General features: G+C 40.2%; 1 protein-coding gene across 3 annotated transcripts; it reads right to left on the bottom strand.

Moving 5' to 3' along the window:
* Positions 1-1,160: 1,160 nt before the first annotated feature.
* Positions 1,161-24,141, bottom strand: DPM1 (dolichyl-phosphate mannosyltransferase subunit 1, catalytic). Of its 3 annotated transcripts, none has more exons than XM_066387499.1 (9): positions 23,962-24,141; positions 19,974-20,073; positions 17,166-17,199; positions 15,203-15,279; positions 15,093-15,118; positions 12,217-12,312; positions 8,233-8,301; positions 2,623-2,751; positions 1,161-1,520 (listed from the first exon to the last, which is right to left on the bottom strand). In XM_066387499.1, the coding sequence occupies exons 1-8, from the start codon at positions 24,120-24,122 to the stop codon at positions 2,625-2,627; spliced, it is 690 nt and encodes a 229-aa protein (XP_066243596.1). In that variant the 5' UTR covers positions 24,123-24,141; the 3' UTR covers positions 1,161-1,520; positions 2,623-2,624. The 3 variants fall into 3 exon arrangements, with proteins under 3 accessions (XP_066243596.1, XP_066243593.1, XP_066243594.1); XM_066387496.1 differs by having other exon boundaries at positions 2,637-2,751; XM_066387497.1 differs by lacking the exon at positions 8,233-8,301 and having other exon boundaries at positions 2,637-2,751.

Below are 24,141 nucleotides of genomic sequence, written 5' to 3'. Positions count from 1 at the left end.
GGAATAGAATCTAAGCACTGTTTAAAAAGGTTATTATATTTCTATTGTGTTAGCTTAAAACTAATTTTACATCAAACAGTGATGAATTTTCTAGTTGTTAATGAGAGAAGTCACCTCCCTGATAGGCCATTGCACAGCTCTGTGTAAAAGGGAAATATAATAGTAGAGGCCCTTATTGTAATGAGTCCTATGGATTCAACTACGGGAAGACAATAGTCAAAATGACATCAAAGGTTTAATACTCTAGTAGTATTCATTTCTGGTAGGATCTGTTAGAAATAGAAATGGAAAAATCAGAGTTTAAATTTCTTGACTTGTGCTGTCAAAAGAAATGTAATTAGGAATACTGTTCACTGTTTATTAAGTATCTTAGACACCTCTTCCTTTTATTTGCAAAGGAAAGTCAACTTGATCTTAAGCTTGTATGCTCACAGTATGTCTTACCCCAAATTTTAAGATACTGCATGATCCAAAAGCTATGTTATAGTTAGAAATTGACTGTTTTGAAACTACTTGAAAAATTTGCTCTGCCTTGACTGAACAACTTAACCTGCATTTTAACTATCAGAACACTTTCCTGAACAGAGAGAAAAGCTATGGGAAAGGAATTTTTGTTTTATTAGTAAAGATGTATGCTTTGTTGAGGGTCCTGAAAGTATATGAAAAGAAATAATTTGAGAAAAAAAAATCTTTATATAGTTTGTAAGATGTTTAAAAACTATAGCAGCTAAATTTATGCTTTATGCCATCAATCTTTTTCTTTACTGATAGAAGCTATTGCTAATAAGAGAAAAAAGCAGCTATGCTATCAACTGTTGTCAAGTTGTTTCCAATTCAAATATATATTTTAAATAGACTTTCTTTGACAGATAAATTGCTTCATCAATTCAACAACTGCAAAGAACCAAACTCTAAAATTGTGTTCTAAATGTATTGTTTTATCTGATTTCAGAAATTGGAGATACATTTTCAAAAAAAGAGCAAAGGTGTGTGTTTTTCAATTCAAACAGTAACAGTCATATATATTTCATGAATTAGCATTCCTCTTCCAACATCTATTAGGTACAAAAAACTATGAAACCAGTTTTTATAGAGAATATTTCAAAATCTTTCCCATGTAAGAAATTCTGCATTCACATACTCGAATAAAAGCAGCAATATTTTATGCAAATAAACCCAATATGCCTTTATTCATAGGTCTTAATACAGCAAAATGTTAAAAGAAAATTGAGAACACTGCTCATTTTTCTAATTTAATTTGACATATAAAATTTTCTTCAGAAAAAAGGATTTGCATGAAATTTACCTTACCTATGATTTATGCTCTAATAGTACATTTTATAAAAATCAGCAACCAGGCTTCCTTTATGTTTAAGTTGAAATGTACATGATAAATATAAATGAAATACTTTCTTTTATGTAGTAGCAAAAAGTGTCAATAATCCTTTCAAGAAAGAGACTATTTCATTTCCTCCCAATTTGGATTCACCATAAACACGATCCACAAATGATATTGGAACCTAGTTAAAAAAATATACGTTAAGTCAGATTTCAAAAATATCAGAAAGGAAATGTAGCAGGCATACAAAAATTACTAATACAGCAGAAACAAGAGTAGTTTTGTGATAGCAATTCCTTTAAATGGAAGCAATTTCTTCTATTCTTACAGCAACTGTGTTAACCTCCAGGTCTTTACAATTAAACAGGCACTGTATTATCTAAAAGTAAGCTATATATAGCCTGACCTGTGTGGCGCAGTGGATAAAGCACTGACCTGGAACGCTGAGGTTGCCTGTTTGAAACCCCAGGCTTGCCTGGTCAAGACACGTGCAAAAAGCAACTATGAGTTGATGCTTCCCACTCCTCTCCCCACATCTTTTTTTGTCTCTCTCTCCTCTCTCTAAAATCAATAAATAAAATCTTAAAAATAAAAAAAAATAAAAAAATAAAAGTAAGCTATATAAACCAACTCTTGCCAACTCTTTGGAAAAGCATTAACATCCTGCATATTAAGTTTGTTTGCTCAAGTTTCAGACTGCATTTCAAGGAAAAGTCATACTGCAAAAGTAAAATGGCCTTTCACTTAATTTTTTCATTAGTCTGTCCAATTTAACTCAGTGTACGAGAGATGGCATGTTAGTTGCTATTTCTTGCTCTGAATAAGAGTCTTTGTGTTAAACAAGGAGTCTTCCCTAAGAGTACACTAGCTAGCTGCAAGTATTACATAATTCCTGTGCTTTTCATTTACTCATAGAAAATGGGCAATGGGATTCATCCTTCATTCTAAAGTTGGGTGGGTATGGGCTATAACAAGAGGATAAGCAACAAATAGACTCATCCCAGAATGCTTTGTGGTCAGGAGAAAGGGCAAAGATGGAGAAGATAACAGAAACTTTTAATTATTTAAAAGGGAATGCTGCCTTCTGCTAATGTTTTAAATCTTGGTAGGTCAAAGTATTAACGTGAAAGGGATGTGAATTTTCACCTGTTAGTGATGGGCACTCTAATACTAAGCAGCTGGAAGCCTGTCACATTTAATTTGTATTTATGAAAATTCAACTTTTTATCATAAAAAGTCTAAAACTTATTATTTCTTTATGAGAAGTACAATATACTATTTACCATCAATTGCATACCTCGCCAATAGTATAATTCAGTTGTCTTGCCCGGATAATCATTTCCATCTGGAAGACATAGCCTTTAGAAACACATTTTTCTATTAATTTCTGGAGAACTTCTTTCCGGTATAACCTGTATAAATTAAAATATATATAAACACCTGGATAAATACACTTGCCAACATGTATCCTGACCTTTCAAAAAGTTCACTGGTATTTCTAACACCTAAAATTTTCGCTAGCTATTTGTACTCACAGTTGATATTATGATACATTTGTCCTGAACCAGAAAGTCATAAAATATTTTGTAAATAATTTAGAAAATGAATTCTTAGTGTCTTTTAGAGAATTATTTTCCTACTATACTAGAAATTATAAAAATTTTAAAGTGAATTATTCAAAGCAGAACTGCTTATTTTTACTCTTTAAATGTTCTTAAAATTTATCTTTAAAGTTGGAAGAGTAGAAACTGTTCCAAATATTGGACTAATAGAGTTGGTAGACGATGAATCAACAATATAAGCTAGATGCCAAGAGAGAACCTCATTATTAACACGTGTTTCCTTATAGATGTTTATGAAGAGCTTTTATTTCTGGAGATCCACTAAATTCCCTAGAATACACTAGTCTTTCCAGGATAAGCTTTGGTTTAGTTAGGTTAAGACAGGAACTAGGCCCGCCTCTCGACATATAACTCGGTTAAGAGTGTCGGCTGTGCCTGACCAGGAGGTGGCACAGTGGATAGAGCATCGGACTGGGATGCAGAGGACCCAGGTTGGAGACCCCAAGGTCGCCAGCTTGAGCACGGGCTCATCTGGTTTGAGCAAAAGCCCACCAGCTTGAACGCAAGGTCGCTGGTTCCAGCAAGGGGTTACTCGGTCTGTTGAAGGCCCGCGGTCAAGGCACATATGAGAAAGCAATCAATGAACAACTAAGGTGTTGCAACGTGCAATGAAAAACTAATGATTGATGCTTCTCATCTCTCTCCGTTCCTGTCTGTCTGTCCCTGTCTATCCCTCTCTCTGACTCACTCTCTGTCTCTGTAAAAAAAAAAAAAAAGTGTCGGCTGTGTATAAAAGTTGCTGGTTTGATTCCTGGTCAGGGCCCATACCGGAACAGCTCATTGTTCCTGATTTTTTCTATCTCTCTTTCTCCTTCCTCTTTCTCTCAAATCAATAAATCTGGTGTGAATTGCAAAAAAAAAGGAACTAGGGCCTGACCACGCGGTGGCACACTAGATAGAGCTTGGCCTGAGACAAAGAGGACCCAGGTTCAAAACCCCGAGGTCCTAGGCTTGAGCACGGGCTCACCAGCTTGAGCATGGGGCCGCTGGCTTGAGTGTAGGATCATAGACAAGACCCCATGGTCGCTAGCTTGAGCAAGGGGTCACTGCTCAGCTGTAGACTCCCCCCCCCCCCCCCCGCCATCAAGGCACATATGAGAAAGCAATCAGTGAACACCTAAGGTGGTGCAACAAGGAATTGATGCTTCTCATCTCTCTCCCTTCCTATCTGTCTGCCCCCCTCTCCCTCCCTCCCTCCCTCCCTTGCACGTGCGTGCTAAAAAAATAAATGACAGGAACTAGACATCACAAGGTTGACATTCCTGGTGGGACACAGCTATCACCAACTGATGTCAGTTAGATACTTATAGTGGGCAAATGAATGTACAGTTTAACTTTAGATGGACTATAAGCCAAACACAGAGCTCACCAGATTTATAAAGTAAGACAGGAATTGGAAAGTCCTGTGAGCAAACCCACTGGCCTTAAGGAGATCCCTATTTTCAGTCACTGACGTGAATAAATATCCCCCTCCTCCCCCAAAAAGTTTCAGTGAGTAGGAAGGCAGCAATTTCTCTCTCTTTGGAGCAAGTTAGAACAGGCAGCTTGGTGTAACTTTGTTCTCTTCCCAGTTAAAGGCCACCCGGATTTACGATGCCCAAGGGCTTTACCTGGAACCCACATTCATTTGTCTCTCAGGCTTCCTATAAGGCGGCCCTATCTTTTGGTTTTTCAAGCTTTTAAGTGGATATCAGGTGACAGCACAGTCCTTAGAGAAACCTGAGAAGGACCAGTGTGTGTACTCTTTTATCAACAAAGGTTCCAGAAGAACTCAAAAGGATAAATTTGGAATAAATCTTAAGTGAGGGGAATCTGATGGCAGCTAACAGTTGTATTCAGGAATAAATATTTACTAAGCAACCTACTGTGTTAAAGGCACCTTTAATGTTTTGGGTTTTAGCAGTAGAAACTAAAAACGTATGTCAAATACAATAGGGGAAGAGAACTGGGATAACAGGAAGGACTGATTATGGTGGGATGTTTAAGCAGAACCTTTAAAACTGGATTTTGGGCCCTGGCCGGTTGGCTCAGTGGCAGAGCGTCGGCTTGGCGTGCAGAGGTCCCGGGTTCGATTCCCGGCCAGGGCACACAGGAGAAGCGCCCATCTGCTTCTCCACCCCTCCCCTTCTCCTTCCTCTCTGTCTCTCTCTTCTCCTCCCGCAGCCGAGGCTCCATTGGAGCAAAGATGGCCCGGGCGCTGGGGATGGCTCCTTGGCCACTGCCCCAGGCGCTAGAGTGGCTCTGGTCGCAACAGAGCGATGCCCCGGAGGGGCAGAGCATCAACCCCTGGTGGGCAGAGCGTTGCCCCCTGGTGGGCATGCCGGGTGGATCCCGGTCGGGCGCATGTGGGAGTCTGTCTGCCTGTCTCTCCCCATTTCCAGCTTCAGAAAAATACAAAACAAAACAAAACAAAACAAAAAAAACCCCACTGGATTTTGGCTATGAATGCTGTCCCTTTAAGGGTAATTTTATTCCTCATAAGAGTTACTTTGTAAGATATTTGTTTCTCTTTATTGGCATCCCTTCTCCCCCATAATATCTTTAAAGCTAATGATGTATTATTGCATACATAAAGCCATGAGCCAATAAATAGGATAATTAGGGTCCAAGTGGTCTTTGCTATTAAATGGCTTTACATCAGACTGCAGTCTTTTTGGGTTTCCTTTTATTTTATAAAAGGCACATGCCTCCTTAATACTAGGGATCTAATGACAGTGAATGGCCTTTATTTAATGAGAAGTTGAACTTTAATAAGGCAGTATTTAATAAACCACCACTCTTAAGAAGAGACAATTAGTTTTAACTATTTACAAGTAGTGGAATCAACAGGCTCACTTTTGTGTGTATGTGTGTGGCTGCTCTGATATTTGCACAGAATACTCCCAATCACTGCTCTCTCTAAAAGACATCCAGAACTCCAGGCCATCCTTCTCTGTCCCTACATGGTTCTGGTGGCAATGAAGCACCACCACCCAGTACTCTGCTATGTTTTTCTCCACTCCTGAGTCCCCATGAGATGCTGCACCTAATTCTTTATAAGAATAAGTCTCATGTCATTAGAATGTGTAAACTCCATGACAGGGACTTTGACTCTTGTCCAATGCTTGACAAGCAATATTTGCTGGATCTAAAATCACCTTTTAGCTTTTCTGAAAGCACCTACAGAGCTTGCAATAGAGGAACTAGACCTATAACTGAAGTCCCTATCTCCACAGCCCATGGAGCCACCCTGGGTCTTCATTCTAAGTCGTCATACCTATGGCCTGTAAAGTCCACACTGGACATTCCATCTGCACAGAGATTTTGCAAGTGCTACTACTCTTTGCATTGTTGCTACACAGCAATCAGTGATCTTAATCAGACAATACATTGTTCCTTTGCCTTGAAGTGTAACACAAAAGGGATACATTTATAGGCCGATCTGTTTTTTGGTTGTTTTTTTTGTATTTTTTCTGAAGTTGGAAAAGGGGAGGCAGTCAAACAGACTCCCGCATGCGCCCGACCGGGATCCACCCGGCACACCCACCAGGGGGCGATGCTCTGCCCATCAGGGGCGTCGCTCTGTTGAAACCAGAGCTATTCTAGCACCTGAGGCAGAGGCCCATAGAGCCATCCCCAGCGCCCGGGCCAACTTTGCTCCAATGGAGCCCTGGCTGAGGGTGGCAAAGAGAGAGACAGAGAGGAAGGAGAGGGGGTGGGGTGGAGAAGCAGATGGGCGCTTCTCCTGTGTGCCCTGGACGGGAATCAAACCCAGGACTCCTGCACGCCAGGCTGATGCTCTACCACTGAGCCAACCGGCCAGGGCCCGATCTGTCTTTTATATACCAAACTCTGCTTTCATTTATATTTTATTTTGATTTTAGCGAGGCTTAATTTTCATTATTTGACCTCTAATTTGTGATGGCTCCTCTTCACTTTTCTGGGGTGGGGGTTGGGATTGGGCAGTTGCCTTTGGCTCATAAGTATATTTATTTTACCAAAAAGGTCATTAAAAAAAGATTTCTTTCACTTTTGATCGCTTCAGTCTCGCTATCTCTGAACTGCTATTCAAAAGACTTGCAGTTAATACTATTGTTGAAGATACTAGTTACCTTCAACAGCCAGCTCCTAATTTGTGTGTGTGAATTCTAATGAAGGATCAAAAATCAACATTTAATGAGAAAAGTTAAGTATCAAGTAATATAAATTATTAACTAATAAATAGGGTTTGGGCTTTAAAGAAAATAAACAGGCATTTTATAGTTTCAGAGATTTAAAAAAATCTGGCAAGCTTTAATCATTTGGCATGGTCAAATAAAACAGTTCATCTACTGTAGCAAGTCTCAAATTAAACCCATACACACCAACAACCCCTGAGAATAAACAAAAATAAAAAACCCCAGGGACCTAGCAGGTGGCTTTGCACCAATTAAATAAGAGGGTTTTGTTTTTTTTTTATAAAAAACATATGGAGAACAAGGTAACCAAAAGGCTCTACATAAATATTAAAGATTTTAAACTTTTCTGTGGGCAATGCTATAAATATTCATATAAACTGCAGAAAATTCCTGGAAGAGGTGCTGTTCTTTGGAGCACATTACCAGTGACAGCAATGTTCAGAGGCCCCTGAGGGCCCCCCTAAGGGCCCCCCTAAGGGCTGAACGTTAACACTAATGTTAACAAGTACACTAACCTGCGCCCTGCCTTCCCTGCTCTTTAAAAAGCACAGGATTGTTTTTAGGATGCTTAGGCTTCATGAGCAGCTTCTAAGGAACTCCAGCCTGTCTCTTTTTAGTAATTCAGGACAAAAACAGAGTAGAAACGAAGAGCATTTCTTTAAAATAAGCCATTGTAGCCTGACCAGGCGGTGGTACAGTGGATAGAGTGTTGGACTGGGATGCCAAGGACCCAGGTTCGAGACCCCAAGGTTGCCGGCTGGAGCGCAGGCTCATCTGGCTTGAGCAAAAAAAAAAAAAAAAAAAATGCTTACCAGCTTGGACCCAACCAAGGTCACTGGCTCAAGCAAGGGGTTACTCAGTCTGCTGAAGGCCCACGGTCAAGGCACATATGGGAAAGCAATCAATGAACAACTAAGGTGTCGCAACGAAAAACTGATGATTGATGCTTCTCATCTCTCTCCATTCCTGTCTATCTGTCCCTATCTATCCCTCTCTCTGACTCTCTCTCTCTGTCCCTGTAAAGAAAAGAAAAAAAAAAAGCCATTGTAAAGCAAAAAACTTAGGCAATCAGTTATAAATAGTAGAAATGTAAAATTACAGGTTTTCACTATACCTGAAACTTCCTGTTAAATCAGATGCTCCTGGTCTCAGCAAAATCTGAGTTATAAAATTGGCCCCACGGCTGTCAAATAAAACAATCAGATTTTCTTTATAAAAATTTTAGACAAGAGAAACACATCCAAGAGCAGAGTACTAAAAATGCACTAATTTCATAAATAAATGCAGCACTATTCACAAAAATATTCATTCTATACAACAAAAAAATTTCTAGTCAGTGAAAGGAGATGGGATGTTTCTCATTTTTCAGAAAATAGAGATTTTTATTCTTTGAATGTGACATTTAGAGGAAACCTATAAAGTAATCATTCTTTCAAACTTTATATATGAGTAACAGATTTTTAACTCAACTTGTGTATTTTCCAACAGCCATTACTAGAATTCCAAATATCTGTCAGCCAGCAACAAGAGATCAGGGATCTGGAGTTTCCCTTTCAGGTTCTAATAAGCACAAAAGGGTAGTGATTTCAACTAGGTAATAGGTCAGAGAGAGAGAAAGGGAGGGAGAGAGAGGGCATAGATAAGAGAAATGGAGAGGAAGAGAGAGGGAAGGAGAGAGAGAGGGAGAAAGAGATGAAGGGAGAAAGAGATAAAGGGAGAAGAGAGAGGAGAGAGGGAGAGAGATGGAGGGAGAGAGAGAGATGGAGGAGGGAGAGAGAGATGGAGAGAGGAAGAGAGATGGAGAGAGGGAGAGATGGAGAGAGAGAGAGATGGAGGAGGGAGAGAGATGGAGGGAGGGAGAAGCATCAATCTCATTGTTCCACTTAGTTGTTCTACAGTGTGTCTGTAAAGTCATGGTGCACTTTTGACCAGTCACAGGAAAGCAACAAAGGACGATAGAAATGTGAAATCTGCACCAAATAAAAAGGAAAACTCTCCCAGTTTCATACCTATTCAGTGCAGTTCGATGTGGGCTCACACACAGATTTTTTAGGGCTCCTTAGGTAGCTATCCTGTATAACCTCTACAGACTCGTCACTGACTGATGGCCTACCAGAACAGGGTTTCTCCACCAAACTGCCGGTTTCCTTCAACTGCTTATCCCACCGAGTAATGTTATTCCTATGTGGTGGCGCTTTGTTATAAACGTGCCGATATTCACGTTGCACTTTGGTCATGGATTCAAATTTAGCGAGCCACAGAACACACTGAACTTCCTCTGTACTGTCCACATCTCGACTGGCATGGTCATGGGCTGCTCTGCTGTATACACGGTGTTACGTCATCATCTGCGCATGCCCATATGCTGCTACATCATCCTACAGAAACTGGGAGGGTTTTCCTTTTATTTGGTGCAGATTTCACATTTTGTCTTTTGTTGCTTTCTATGACCAGTCAAAAGTGCACCATGACTTTACGGACATACTGTATTTAGTTGTGTACTCATTATTTAGTTATGTGACCTCTGACACACCGAGTCAATGCTTGATCCACTGAACCACCCACCCAGGGCCTATCAGGTAATGTATTTTTAAACTGGGGTCTTTTAATTAAAATGTGGCAAGAGTCAGACAGACATGGGTTCAAATTCTGCTTCTGAACCATATAAATGAGACCTTGTGTAAGTGATAACGATCTTTCTCAGGAGTTTATACTTTAAGTCAGCTCAGATATTAACAACTAATGACAGACACAACTACATGATCCAACTAAAAGTTGTAAACTGTCTCTGATTAGGGACTCCCTAATTTTAAATAACAGCTGTAATGAGAAATGAAGAGAGGCCTGAGAGACCACTGTTGGTCTCTACCTTGGTTGCAGTATAGAATCATCTAGGGCCCTGGCCATTTGGCTCAGTGGTAGAGCATCGGCCAGGCGTGTGAATGTCCCGGGTTTAATTCCCAGTCAGGGCACAAAGGAGAAGCACCTATCTGCTTCTCCACCCCTTCCCTTCTCTCTCTCTCTTCCCCTTCCTGCAGCCATGGCTCAATTGGAACAAGTTGGCTGCGGACACTGAGGATGGCTCCATGGCCTCTGCCTCAGGCGCTAGGAAGAGCTTGGTTGTTGAGCAAAAGAGCAACGCCCCAGATGGGCAGAGCATTGCCCCCTAGTGGGCATGCCAGGTGGATCTTGGTCCGGGCTCATGCGGGAGTCTGTCTCTTCCTCCCCACCTCTCACTGAATAAAAAAAGAAAAAAAATCAGCTGGGAAGCCTGTGGAAAATACTGATGTTTTGGCCCCACCTCTGGAGATCCATTCAAACTCTGCATTGTGTGTGTGCACGAGGAAGGGAGGATGAAAAGGGAACAATTGTGTATAATTTTCTCTCTATACGATTCCAACATTCAGTGGGACTGAAAATCACTGCTTTATCCATCCAAACTGAGGCACTTCCATGTTTTAATGACTTGCCAATGCTCACAGTTAAGAGGCAAAACTGAGACTAACAGAATCTTTAACAAGAATGAAGTGGGTGACAAAAAATACTAATGGCCCAAGTTTTTGCAGGTCTTCCATTCTACTTTTCCACCCCTGTGTTATGGGCTTGCTTTGACCGGGAAATAATGCTGTTAGCCCCAGAACCTAGGGCTCAGGAAGCCTGGTGGCTGCAGTCCAGGTCCTACTGGCTGCTGCCCTTAGAATGTCATGTAAAGAAGCCCATCTGGCCTTCCAGTAGGGGAGGGGCCACATGCAGAACTGAGATGCCCCAGCCAACAACCAGCACCAACTACTGGATGAACGACTGAGGCCATCTCGGACCTTTGAGTAAAGCTGACTCTGCAAGCATGAGCCCAAATGAAGGCAGCAGAGGAGCCGTCAGCCAACACACAGAACCAGGAGAAACTGTTAGTTGTTTGAATTCACTAAGCTTTGGGGTGGTTTGTTATACAGAAACAGAAGACTGAAATCGGGTTTATTTCCATTTTATGATGACTAAAGTAAAGCTCAGAATAGGTAAAACATGCAAGGTGACACAGGTAATTAAATGACAGAACCAGGGTGGGTGAGTTTTGTTTTTTGAGAGAGTGAGAGGGAGAGAGAGAGGGAAGAGATGAGAAGAATCAACTCACAGTTGAGTCACTCTAGTTCACTGATTGCTTCTCATACTGCCTTGATTGGAGGCATGCCTCAAGCTGAGCCAGCAACCTTGGGATCACACTGATGATCTGTGCTCAAGCCAGCAACCTCAGGGCCTCGAACCTGGGACTTCTGTGTCCCAGGTTGACACTCTATCCACTGCGCCACCACAAGTCAGGCACAATTAGGGTTTTAACCCAGGTCTGACACCAGAGCCTCACTATCTTATGCTACTTAGAAAGCTGCAATCTTATTAAGTGTCTTATTTACTTAAAATGATAAGAAATATATATGTAAAAACAACCTATACAGCCTGACCAGGCGGTGGCACAGTGGATAGAGCGTTGGATGGGGATGCGGAGGACCCAGGTTTGAGACCTCGAGGTCGCCAACTTGAGTGCGGGCTCATCTGGTTTGAGTAAAGCTCACCAGCTTGGACTCAAGGTCGCTGGCTCGAGCAAGGGGTTACCCAGTCTGCTGAAGGCCCATGATCAAGGCACATATGAGAAAGCAATCAACGAACAACTAAGGTGTCGCAACGAAGAATTGATGATTGATGCTTCTCATCTCTCTCTCCGTTCCTGTCTGTCCCTCTTTTGACTCTCTGTCCCTGTAAAAAACAAACAAACAAAAAAAACAACCTATACAGTCCCAAAATACAGATGAACAGTTCACTTAAAATCAAAGCTAAAGGGCCTGTAGAATAAATTTGGCTGAATCACACCATTTCCACCAAAGGTTCAAAGGTTTATGCTGATTTTTCCTTAGTGAAAAATATCCAAAATAAAATACCCTAATCATAGGAAAATTTGTAGGTAAAAAGCTATCAGGAAATATATATTGCAAATTATACTCTGATCACACAAATCTCAAGGCAGCATGGGGGAACTGAACCTAAAACCTGTTATAAACATATCTGTAGTGGTTACATAAAAAAGAGAAATCATAGCACATGTATATACCTGATCAATTTTCTTTTCAAATCCCAGCCATAAACACCTCCATTTCCTTTGTACCGCGTTCCAGAGACAATGTCAAAATTACCTTCCTTTTGTTTCCTGTAGAATAAATTCACTGTCCATTAGAGAAAGCTATTGAGCTTTCAATGGTTATTTTCAAGAGCTACACAAACAGAACTTAAGACATGCACTTAGAAAGAAACCATGCCAAGAAAGATGAACTACTCTACTGAAAGATCTTTCAAAGTAAGGTTTTCAAACCTGATTCTTCTTTTTCCCCTTAAATAACATTTAAAATAGTACATTTGTTGACCGCACCACGTGAAACCATTCTAAAATGTCTTAATAACATTAAATTTAAAAAATAAACAAACACCCACCCTGGCCGGTTAACTCTGTGAAGAGTGTCAGCCGTGCATCAAAGTTGCTGTGTTGATCCCCAGTCAGGACACACACAGCAACAGCTCATTGTTCCCGACTCTCTCTTTCTCTCTGTTCCCCTTCCTCTCTCTCACTAAAATCAATAAATCTGGTGTGGATGAATCAACATTAAAAATAAATAAACAGCCTGACCAGGCGGTGGCGCAGTGGATAGAGTGTCGGACTGGGATGCGGAGGACCAGGTTCGAGACCCCAAGGTCGCCAATTTGAGCGCGGGCTCATCTGGTTTGAGCAAAGCTCCCCAGCTTGGACCCAAGGTCGCTGGCTCGAGCAAGGGGTTACTTGGTCTGCTGAAGGCCCGTGGTCAAGGCACATATGAGAAAGCAATCAATGAACAACTAAGGTGTCGCCACGAAAAACTGATGATTGATGCTTCTCATCTCTCTCCGCTCCTGTCTGTCTATTCCTATCTATCCCTCTCTCTGACTCTCTCTCTGTAAAATAAATAAATAAATAAACAAACAAACAAGCAAACAAGCAAAATTAAAGTTTCCCAATCCCTCTGCATTCGGCTCCCTGAACTAAACAATGCTAAAACAACCTGGTAACCTTCTAGACCTTTCTTCTTGTTTACAGAACGATTCCTCAAAGATGCCCACACCTCTATGGTTTTCGATTACTTTTACAAAATTGGAATTCAAAACACATTTTGCAACTTGCTTTTTGTCAGTTAACAATACATACGTATAATGGAATCATGGCTATCCCTACAGGTCAACAGAGAGCTTCCTCATTCTTTTTAACAGTTGCAAAAATATTCCACAGAATACTGAGCCCATATACTCCTATGGTTGTTTCCATGTTGGGTCCCTTCCAAGAACACTATCACAATGAACAGTGCTGCAACATTCTTATAAATATGTATTTATATATATTTATCTATCCAAAGTAGATAATGGAATTGCTAAAATAATTCTAACAGATTTCAACAGAAATTACTTTCCAAAAAAGCTGAAACAACTTACTTCCTCCAGCAATATTTGAGTGTGCTCGTTTTCTACAATCTAATTGGTGCTGGGTGTATTGCCGGATAAGGTTTTAATTTTGATACACTAATGGGTAATAAAATCATAACACATGATTATTTTTAATTTACATCTCCCTGATTACATCCTAGAGTGCTGTTTTCTCTCAGGTTTATTAGCCATATCTTCTACATGTGGCCTGTTTGTATCTTTCCCATTTTCTATTCCAATGGTTCTATTTCCTTATCAGGTCAAAGGGGCTTTGTGTATTGGAGACACACGCAGAGACCGTATCTCTCCCATCCAAGTACTAACCAGGCCTGACCCTGCTTAGCTTCCGAGATCAGACGAGATCGGGCGCGTTCAGGGTGGTATGGCCGTAGACGAGACCGTATCTCTAAGGCAACTTTATGCAGATATCAAAGGATGAGAAAGTGTTGGCCACCAAGGAGCAGGCAAAGAGCACTAAGGCAAAGGGAGCACAGTGCTGTGCGAGCACAAATGGAAGCAGTATGTCTGCAGCAGAAAAGGCAAGTTCAGAAAGGGAGGCAGGTGCCAGATCACAGCAGTTTGAGGGGTAAAAAAGCAGTGGGGGTAAAAAAGCAGTGTGGATTTTTTCCCATGTGTTAATAGCAACTCCCTGAACTCTACTAAATAGGGGAGTGACATAATCTGACTTTGTTGTTATATATGATATATTTAGCTTATATGCAGAACAGCTCTCAAATTCTTATTCTGAGAGGTTTTGTGGTTTCTTGATGTTCTAAGAATATAATTATATCACTTGCAAATAATTATAGTTATTGTATCTTTTACCAAGATTTATACTAAATTTTTGTTTTAAAACATTACTTAAAATCTCCACGTTTAATGGTAGCTGCTATGCCTATCTTGATGAATTTATTAAAAATGATTCCACATTTCACCATTTGGTAAAATGTTTGTATTGGGACTGGGTTATCTTTATCATGTTTAAGTGGTTTCTTCTATTTTTACTTTAAAATTTTTATGGGAAATAGCTAGTGAATTTAATCAAGTACCTTTTAGCATCTATAGACTTAATCACGCTTTCTTTGTTAATATGATAAATTATGTTGACAAATTCCTGAGGATGAATCACTGTGGCATTCCTGGAATAAACTCTGCTTCTTCATGGGGTTTCACCCTTATGATGCAGGGTTTAATTCCACTTAACAGGAAGTCACCTCCTATCTTTTTCTACAGTCTGGTATAATCTAGGTAACAAAGGAATTATCTGTTGATCAGTCCCTCAAGGGCTCCTAAAACACATCATTTTGTCACATATCTATATACTGAGTCTCAAGTCTAGATGTTGGTTTTATTTTTGATAGCAAACAAGATAGCATGTTTGTTTTTGACTGATGAAGAATGAAAAATGATAGTAAGTCCAAAATCAATATAAGACAAATGATTTGAATAGTATTATTTTTTCCAAATATTAGAATTACCTACCTAATGAATTCAGGAATAAATTTTGGCTGAAATTTAGAAAGAATAAACAGTAAGTCAGTAAAATAGGCTAAGACAATCATAAATCACTAGCAAAGAAATATGCCACTTACATGGTGTGAGAGATCAGCATCCATAATAATTATGTAGTTTCCTGTGGCATGTTTCATTCCATGAATATATGCAGTTCCTAAAAATGAAAATATGTATTTATCTCCACTAAAGAAATCACTGAAAATGCTTACACATACATTTGAACAAAGAAATCATTAAGCACTGAAAAGTGCACATTAGTCCTCCAATGATGAACCTGAATTATAAGTATTATTTGGTCTCAAAAACATCTCTCAATTCCATTCTTTGCCTCCAACTTCACCTTAGTCCCAGGCACCATCTCCTGATGATCCCTCCCTACCAAGTTTCCCTGCTTCTGCTCTTCCCATCTCTCCCTGCCCATTTCTATAAAAGGTACCCTGTTCAGTGCCTATTCATGGTAAAAGGCCTGGTACACTAGAGCCCTGCTCAGGGATTTGAAGCTAAAAGCGCAGCTAGCAATCACTTAGCACCTTCACGCCTAAAATGCTCAGAGACTTGGCAGGTAAGGTTTAACTGGTCAGGAGCAGGGTTTGGGGATTTTTGCATTCTCTGGCCCCAAACCATCATAGTGTCTTATCAGCAAGGCACTCTTCTAACTTCTCTTCGTTAAGTGGTTGTTGCAGCTTCTTGGATAAACCATTGACTAGTCAGTAATTGTCGCTTACTTTCATGGTGGTGTCCACATTATTTCAATCCCAAACAATTTTCTGGATTCAGATATGCAGAATAGTTGATGATGGCAGTTAACTAATAGTCTTCAGGATAATAAATATTCAATTCTCAGGACTGTGCTACCCTCACGCTCCCCTGGTTTTTCAGTAAAATCATACCAATTCTCAACATAAGCAACAGTGACTGATCACAGAAATGAAGGCATCTAGATCAGGGGTCCCCAAACTGCGGCCCCCTGAGGCCATTTATCCGGCCCCCGCTGCACTTCCAGAAGGGGCACCTCTTTCATTGGTGGTCAATGAAAGGAGCACATTGACCATCTCATTAGCCAAAAGCAGGCCCATAGTTCCCATTGAAATACTGATCAGTTTCTTGATTTAAATTTACTTGTTTTTATTTTAAATATTTTATTTGTTCCCGTTTTGGTTTTTTACTTTAAAATAAGATATGTGCAGTGTGCATAGGGATTTGTTCATAGTTTTTTTTATAGTCCGGCCCTCCAACGGTCTGAGGGACAGTGAACTGGCCCCCTGTGTAAAAAGTTTGGGGACCCCTGATCTAGATCTTCATCTCAGAATGAGCTCATCTGAGTTACTTCAACCATGTTTAAAAACTGGGGAAGCTTTCTTTCTTAAAAATGAAGAATACCTTTTTAAAATTTACAACTTAAGGAAATTTTCAAAAGTTCATTCATCATAAAGGCAGTGTGCTTTTCCAAGATGTTTGCCATCAGATCCCTTCTCTGGCCTTTCCCTACATTGCCGGGAACTTACTTCTCTTGTCAACTGGTTCAAAACAGCTTTGAGAGGCAGAGGAGAGAGAAGGAGAAAATCTAAGGGGGCTCCCTCTCTTACTCTGCCTCCCAGCATTGACTACATATCCTCAATGGCTCTGGCTCCTGCTGGCTATCGTCCACTCTCATTCTAGCCTCCTCTGGGTTGGTTCCCGGACTCTAAAACCAACATTTCCTATTGTTGCTCCATCTTGGGGTGGTAGGAACCTCCAGCTATTACTATCTCTAAGCAGCCTCACTGTTCCATTTGGCTTCTCAGCAATTCCTTCACCCATGTAACCAGATTCTCTGTATTAAATTCCCTATATTGAAAGACCCACAGTGGTTTCCGTTTTCCCAAGTGGGCCTTGACTGATACAGGCAACTCAAGTTAAGCCATTTAAATATCATTAAGATCATTAAAAACCATCAGAGGAGGTTACCGTATTTTGGTCCTGTTCCAAACTACGAAACTACACACTGAACAATCTTATCAACGCAGAAAGCAGGTATGAGGAGTGAGAGGTTCCACTTACCTAGTCCCAACTTTTTTTCCCGTGGTCTGAGAAGCTGTAACAATAAAAAAATAACTTGACACAAATAATAAAAAATCTGCCTATTAAAACCTTTTTATTTATATATGTGCTACTCATTTTAACAGAAATACAGCTGTATTTCTTAGACCTTAGAGCAGAGTATGCTTAACATTCTTTCATCTAAGTAAAAAAAGCGTTTAGTAACAAATCAAGTAGTTTAACAGCTTAGAAAGAGAAGCAACATTTTCACCCCAAATTCACAATAAAAGCCAAATTTTACACTTTTTTTTCTGTTGCTATCCAGAATATTGTAAATAATGTTTTTACATCTATCACTTGGTTTATCATTTTAAACACCTATTGATTCCAAGGAAAACTGCAGGTCTAGCTCACTTATTCTATAAGTTTTGGGAATATTTGGTAGCCAGATTTGTTTTTTCAATTCCCTTTGTGATTTTTATTTTTATTTTTCTGTATTTTTCTTAGGTTGGAAACGGGGAGGCAGTCAGACAGACTCCTGCATGCGCCTGACCGGGATCCACCCGCATGCCCACCAGGGGGCAATGCTCTGCCCATCTGGGGCATTGCTCTGCCACAACCAGAGCCATTCTAGCGCCTGAGGCAAAGGCCACAGAGCCATCCTCAGTGCCAGGCAAACTTTGCTCCAATGGAGCCTTGGCTGCGGGAGGGGAAGAGAGAGACAGAGAGGAAGGAGAGGGGTAGGGGTGGAGAAGCAGATGGGCGCTTCTCCTGTGTGCCCTGGCTGGGAATCAAACCTGGGACTCCCGCACGCCAGGTCGACGCTCTACCACTGAGCCAACCGGCCAGGGCTCCCTTTGTGATTTTAAGTGTTGATATCATTCTTCTTCCAATACTTACCTTGATTTTATGCTTGGATGACCTCATTTCATTCTCTATTGGCCCAAGGTTATAAATTCTCTATCTTCTCTTACCGTTTGTCAATTACTTAGTATTTCTATATTATCTGAGAAAAATATCGTTTTTATCCATCTTTCCTCTCAACTGAGTATACATATGTCACTTAAAAGAAAGTAAATGCCATCCCTGGCAAGGCTTGTGCTGAAAAAAAATTCTAGTTTAAATGATTTAAAGGTCATAATATAATAATAGGGAATTTCCTGGGCACTACAGGGAAATCATGATACTAAATGCTAACTTTTTTTCTTATTCATCTGGTTTTTATTGAATTATTCATTTGAATTTTACTGAGTGGATGAAAAAAATGGAACTCTTTGAGAAACAATCTTGCTTTAGAATTTGTGAAGGTCAGTTAGTAGGCAATCCCTAAAATCAATCCATCAATTACACCTCAAGGCTGAGCTTCTGACATAAGCAGTACTCTAAATATTGTCAGGTTGATGGTCCAAGATTAAATGGCAGCACATAACTCAGAGTATTCTATACATAAGAAATGTGCATCAGTGGTCATGATCCAGAACTTCTAAGAGAGAAACCAAGGAAACTGTTGGCCAGACCTGTGAACCTAGCATCACTGGAAGTCACTGCTAGAAGGCTAAAAATCTGTCAACTTTTGATCTCCTTCTGTACTCCTATACAGCAGAAGATATTCAGAGAGGACCGAAGGAATGACCAATCTGTTAGTTGTTGCTCTGTGAGATAGATTTACCATGTATATATATGTGTATATAACACATTTCCCTTAAACTCTTCCCAACAACCAAGATCTCCTCCAACTAAATAAAAATTATATTATTTAGATTAATCAAGAATATTTGGACCCAGTAACTATTTATAATGCTAAATGTCACTTCGTTAAATGCAAATATCAATAATGGTTCTCTAAGAGACTTCTTTGTATCTATGCCAATGGTTCTTTATTGGAAGGAGGGGACAATTTTGCCCATAAGGGGACATCCAACACTATCCTGAGATGTTTTTGGTTTCCACAGTGGGAAGGGAGGTAGCTACTGGCATCTAGTGGCTAGAGACCAGGGATGATGCCAAACATTCTAAAACATAATAGGCCAGCCTCTCAAAGAAAAGAATTGTTGGGTCCCAAATGTCAATAGTGCTAAGATTGAAAAACTGGTCTATATAAATGACAATACCCAATGCCTACAATATGTTTTCTAATTAAAGCTGGACTTAATTGTATGCTTTGGCCCAAGAATTATCCAGTGTCAGGCTTACTAAGTATGCCCAAACATTTTAAAATCCAAACCAGTGACCAAATATAAAAATTATAAACCCATTACAAAATGAACTCTACATCTAAGTTACTCACTCAGAAGAATAGGCTTCAAGGTACAGTGGGAAAACCTCAAGTTTAAGACTCACAAAGTCAATCTATATTCCCACAAGACTATTCTACAATTAAAAATAAAAATCCCAAGTGCTCTAAAAAACTACTCCTGTTTCACATGAAAACAGTCACCTTTCTCAGCTATGAGCCTTTTCTCTACTGGAAGTATGAGCACACCTAGAGAAAGGGAGCAAGGAAGATCAAGACACACATTACTAACTGCAACATAGTTCTATAATATTCCTTGTCAACTTAATATCATGCTTTAACTTTGTCCTTCACGAAAATGTAACTGCAAAATCAGTCATAAAAACAGACTCACTATTTTGCTGTAAAACTACTGACCCAACATATCAAAAAGATGCAAAACCTTACACACAATGAAAATGCATCTAAACTCCAAGTGTGTAAGTCACTGTTTTTTCAGCGTCTACACAAACATTGAATTTAAGCATAGTTCATCTCTCACCTTTCTTCTACAAAAAACACAACTCTTAAGTCAGAAAAATATTGACATGACTTACAATTTTGTCTGACCCATAAATCTTCTCCAACTGTTCAGCAACATCCCTTGTTCCATCTGGGCTGCCATCATCTATGATTATAATTTCATAGTTGAATCCACTAAAATAAAAAATAATAATTTGTATTGTTTGAATGCAGTATTCTCAAATTTAAAAAATAATTTTAAAATGACTAATTCTTAACCAGTAGTGGAAATTTATTTACTAAAGAAAACTTCAATTATCAAATGAAATTTCAAGTATTCAGTGCTTCACAACCAACTAAGCAGGTTGCTGAAAAATGCTATTATAAAGTCCTAAGATGTTAAAATAATCTCATACAGAAAACATACTCTTCAATTAAAAAAATATCAGTGTTTATACATATATATTGTATATAAGATGTTATATGAAGTTTTATATACTTGGAAATAGAACTGTGGAACCTAACTATTAAATGTTAATTATATTATTAATTTAAAAAGACAAGTTGCCTGATCTGTGGTGGTGCAATAGACAGAGCATCGACCTGGAATGCTGAGGTTTTGGGTTGAAAACCCCAGGCTTGCCCGGTTAAGGCACACATGAAAAGAAATTACTATGAGTTGATGCTTCCTGCGGCCCCCCCACCTCTAAAATCAATAAATAAAATCTTAAAAAATAAATAAATAAAAGACAATGCAAAGTGAGTAGCTGATTATTCTTTTTAATTTAATCTCAAATGAACATAATGTTTATGTTTATTTATGTTCTTATGTTTAAAGAACATAAACAGGAATAAATCCAATTTAATTTCACCCTTAAAAAACCCACTTCAGAATGGTGACATAATCTTTTACACCACTTTTTCAAATAGTTGTACCCATTATCCCACACTATCAAATAAAAATAGCACAGAATTACAAAAGATTTTAATATGGTTCAAAATTAACATCTTTCTGCTGCTCTTCACTGTCTATACGGGATAGTCTCTAATCTAAAAACAAGCCAACATAATACTCAGATGTACATGAGATCACTATCATGTCTGTCCCTACCCCCTTTAAAATACATTGTTTTGTTAACTTTATTAGGAAATCTGAGGGGAAAGAAAAGGAAGCACAGGCAAACACACACAACATCGTTTCTTCTTGGTCCTATTTTAGGAAACATGCAAGGAAGTCAACCAGAAAACATCCCACTGTTAAATGCTTAGGATGTCAGCCCAGCTTGACCAGGTGGTGGCACAGTGGATAGAGCACTGACCCGGGGAGCATCCCAGGTTCTAAACCCAAAGGTTGCTGGCTTGAGCATGGGGTCGCCCATTTGAGTGTGGGTTCATAGACAAGACCCCATGTTATCTGGCTTGACCCCAAAGGTCTCTGGTTTGAAGCCCAAGGTTGCTGGCTTGAGCAAGGGGTCATTGGCTTGACTGGAGCCCCCCAGTCAAGGCATATATGAACAAGCAATCAATGAACAACTAAAGTGCTGCAACTATGAGTTGATGCTTCTCATCGCTCTCCCTTCCTGTCTGTCTCTGTCTCTCTCTCACTAAAAAAAAGAAAAAAAGAAAGTCAGCCCATTGTCAGAAAGCAAAACCACCTATCTATGATGACTTCAGTTTCCCACTGCGCAATTTGGGCTTGTTCTCTACAAGCCAACACATGTAAGATGCTAATTCTAGTTGATGTGCTGAAAGAGATACACTTCATAAGCAGATGGAGTCAGTCATAAGCAAAATCACTTCTCTCCCCCACTTCAAAGCATCCACACCACCACCTGAGGAATCAAGTTTGTGCAGACATTAGGTAATTTGACTGCATTTGACAAGAAAATAGTTGTTTCCTTCATTAAACTTCATTTTCATTTAAAAATTCCACTCAGAGATAAACTGTACTACATAATACTTAAAGCAAAAATATTACATAATCACTGTCTCAAAAAAAAAATGCACCTCCATGTTTATGGCAGCATTGTTCACAATATGGAAGATGTGGAAACAGCCCAAGTGTCCATCAGTGGACGAGTGGATTAAAACTGTGGTACATATACACAATGGAATACTATGGGGCCATGAAAAAGGAAATGTTACCTTTTGCAACATCATGATGGACCTAGAAACTATTATGTTAAGTGAAATAAGCTAGGCAGAGAAAGAAAAATATCATATGACCTCACTCATTTGAGGAATCCAAGAAACAATGTGAACTGAGGAATGGAAATGAGACAGAGGAGGGATCAAAGGGACCAGAGGAAAAGAGGACAGAGGGAAAGGGATGATAGGATGGGATAAACCTGAAGGGAAGGGGGAGAGCGCTGTGGGGAGGGGGCAAGGGAGATGTTGAGGGGAATACAGGGGAGAGGGGTGCATTCGGGGCAACACTAGAATCTATGTAAACACAATAAATTAAATAAAAATAAGTAAATAATAAAAAAAATACTGCATAATCAGAAGACAAACAGGAACAAGATTGGCTACATGACAATTTCTCCAAATTGGATAGTGCTTGTAGAAGGCAAAATAAAAAGACAACAATTTAAAAAGAGGTAAAAGATGGCCTGACCTGTGGTGGTGCAGAGGATAAAGCGTCAACCTGGAAACGCTGAGGTCGCCAGTTCAAAACCCTGGGCTTGCCTGGTCAAGGTACATATGGGAGTTGATGCTTCCTGCTCCTCCCCCCTTCTCTCTCTCTCTCTCTCCCCTCTCTATAATGAATAAATAAAGTCTTTAAAAAAAAAAAAAGGGAAAAGAGATGAATAAAAATTTTGAAGAGCTATGTATGTGAAGATAGTTATCTCACTCAGAGAAACATAATAAAAATGGCAATGTTTATGATTGTTTAACCACTACACTAGAAACTAATACAAAATAATACTGAATGTAAACTGTAGTTGAAAAATGAAATAAAATAAACAAACAAAATGGTACAGCTGAAAAAAAACCCCACCCATAAATGTTTTTCACCAATTAGTATTTCTAACGATGTAAGTTTAATAATACTGGTTGTGGGCGAACAGGCACTCTGAAGAATGCTGGAGAGTCTTAAGCTGGCACAATCTTTTTTGAGAGCACTTTGGCAATAACTATCAATTTCAAGTACATCTCTGTCCATCTAGTAAAATTACCGCGAAGACTTTGCCTGACTTACCTGCAAAACTGTGTCTGTTGCAACACTAATCTAATAAAAGGAGCACTCACTACATGTCAAGAACTTTTAAAAATGCTGGGAAATGTGGTGTGAACCAAATCCCTGTGCTCGCTGGTAAAGCAAAGGAAAAAATAATCTGACAATCATCTATGTTCGTTGACATGAACAGGTTACAGAAAATATAACACAGCCACACGGAATATTACTTAATTTTCAAAATAACTTGCTAAATTTGTATGTGCTGACATGGAAAGAGCTTCAAAGATTTCTACAACATAGTCCCATCAGTGTTATCATAAAACAAGTTACGTCGTACTGATACCAGGACTTTCCAGTTGTCTTTTTTTTTTAAAGGTACATACAGTTTCAAATTCTAACTTCAAGCCCCAGGTTCTAACCACACAAACGTCCACCCGTGAACAACAGAGTTGCCTTTCTGCTCTCTCCTAAAGGTTGCCCAGTCCAGCCGCAGCTCCCTAACCCAGACAGCAAACCTAAAGCTTACATAAGCGCTCGGCACGGGGGCGAGAGTGCGCGCGCTCGCTTAGACTCCCGGCTCCTGCCGCGGGTCCTCACTCCCTAGAGCGAGGATGAGGGCAGGCTTGCAGACTCGCCTCCAGTGTCCTTCTGAGAACAAAGCGTGGGGGATGGAGAGGGGGGAAATCGGGAAGCGTACAGTAAAGACAAAAGAGTGTCGCACAATACCCAAGGGCAGGAAAGAGAACCCCAGACACGGAGAGAACCCTAGAGGCATCCTCCTGGGCGTCCTTCGCAGGGTGGCCTGCTCACCAGCCGGGCCGCCTCGCGCCGCCAACTGCCGGCCCCTAGGCCGGGGAGGCCAGCTCATCTCAATCCCTGGGGAGGGCGGCCGGGCACTCTACCTCTCCGAGAAGCTTTTCACCAGCAGCCACACGATGAGCGGGAGGTTCTCGCGCTCGTTGTAGGTGGGCAATAGCACCGAATACTTGTCCTGTCGCGGGGCGCGCCCCTCCGGCTCCCGACGAGACCTCGGAGGGGTTCGACTCGCTCCCCCGGAGGCCATGACGGAACTGCGCCGGGTG

Source organism: Saccopteryx leptura, chromosome 5 (genome assembly GCF_036850995.1).
Source record: "Saccopteryx leptura isolate mSacLep1 chromosome 5, mSacLep1_pri_phased_curated, whole genome shotgun sequence".
NCBI classification, from domain to species: domain Eukaryota; kingdom Metazoa; phylum Chordata; class Mammalia; order Chiroptera; family Emballonuridae; genus Saccopteryx; species Saccopteryx leptura.
Note: the sequence above shows the minus strand (reverse complement) of the source record. Positions and strands in the feature narration are given on the sequence as shown.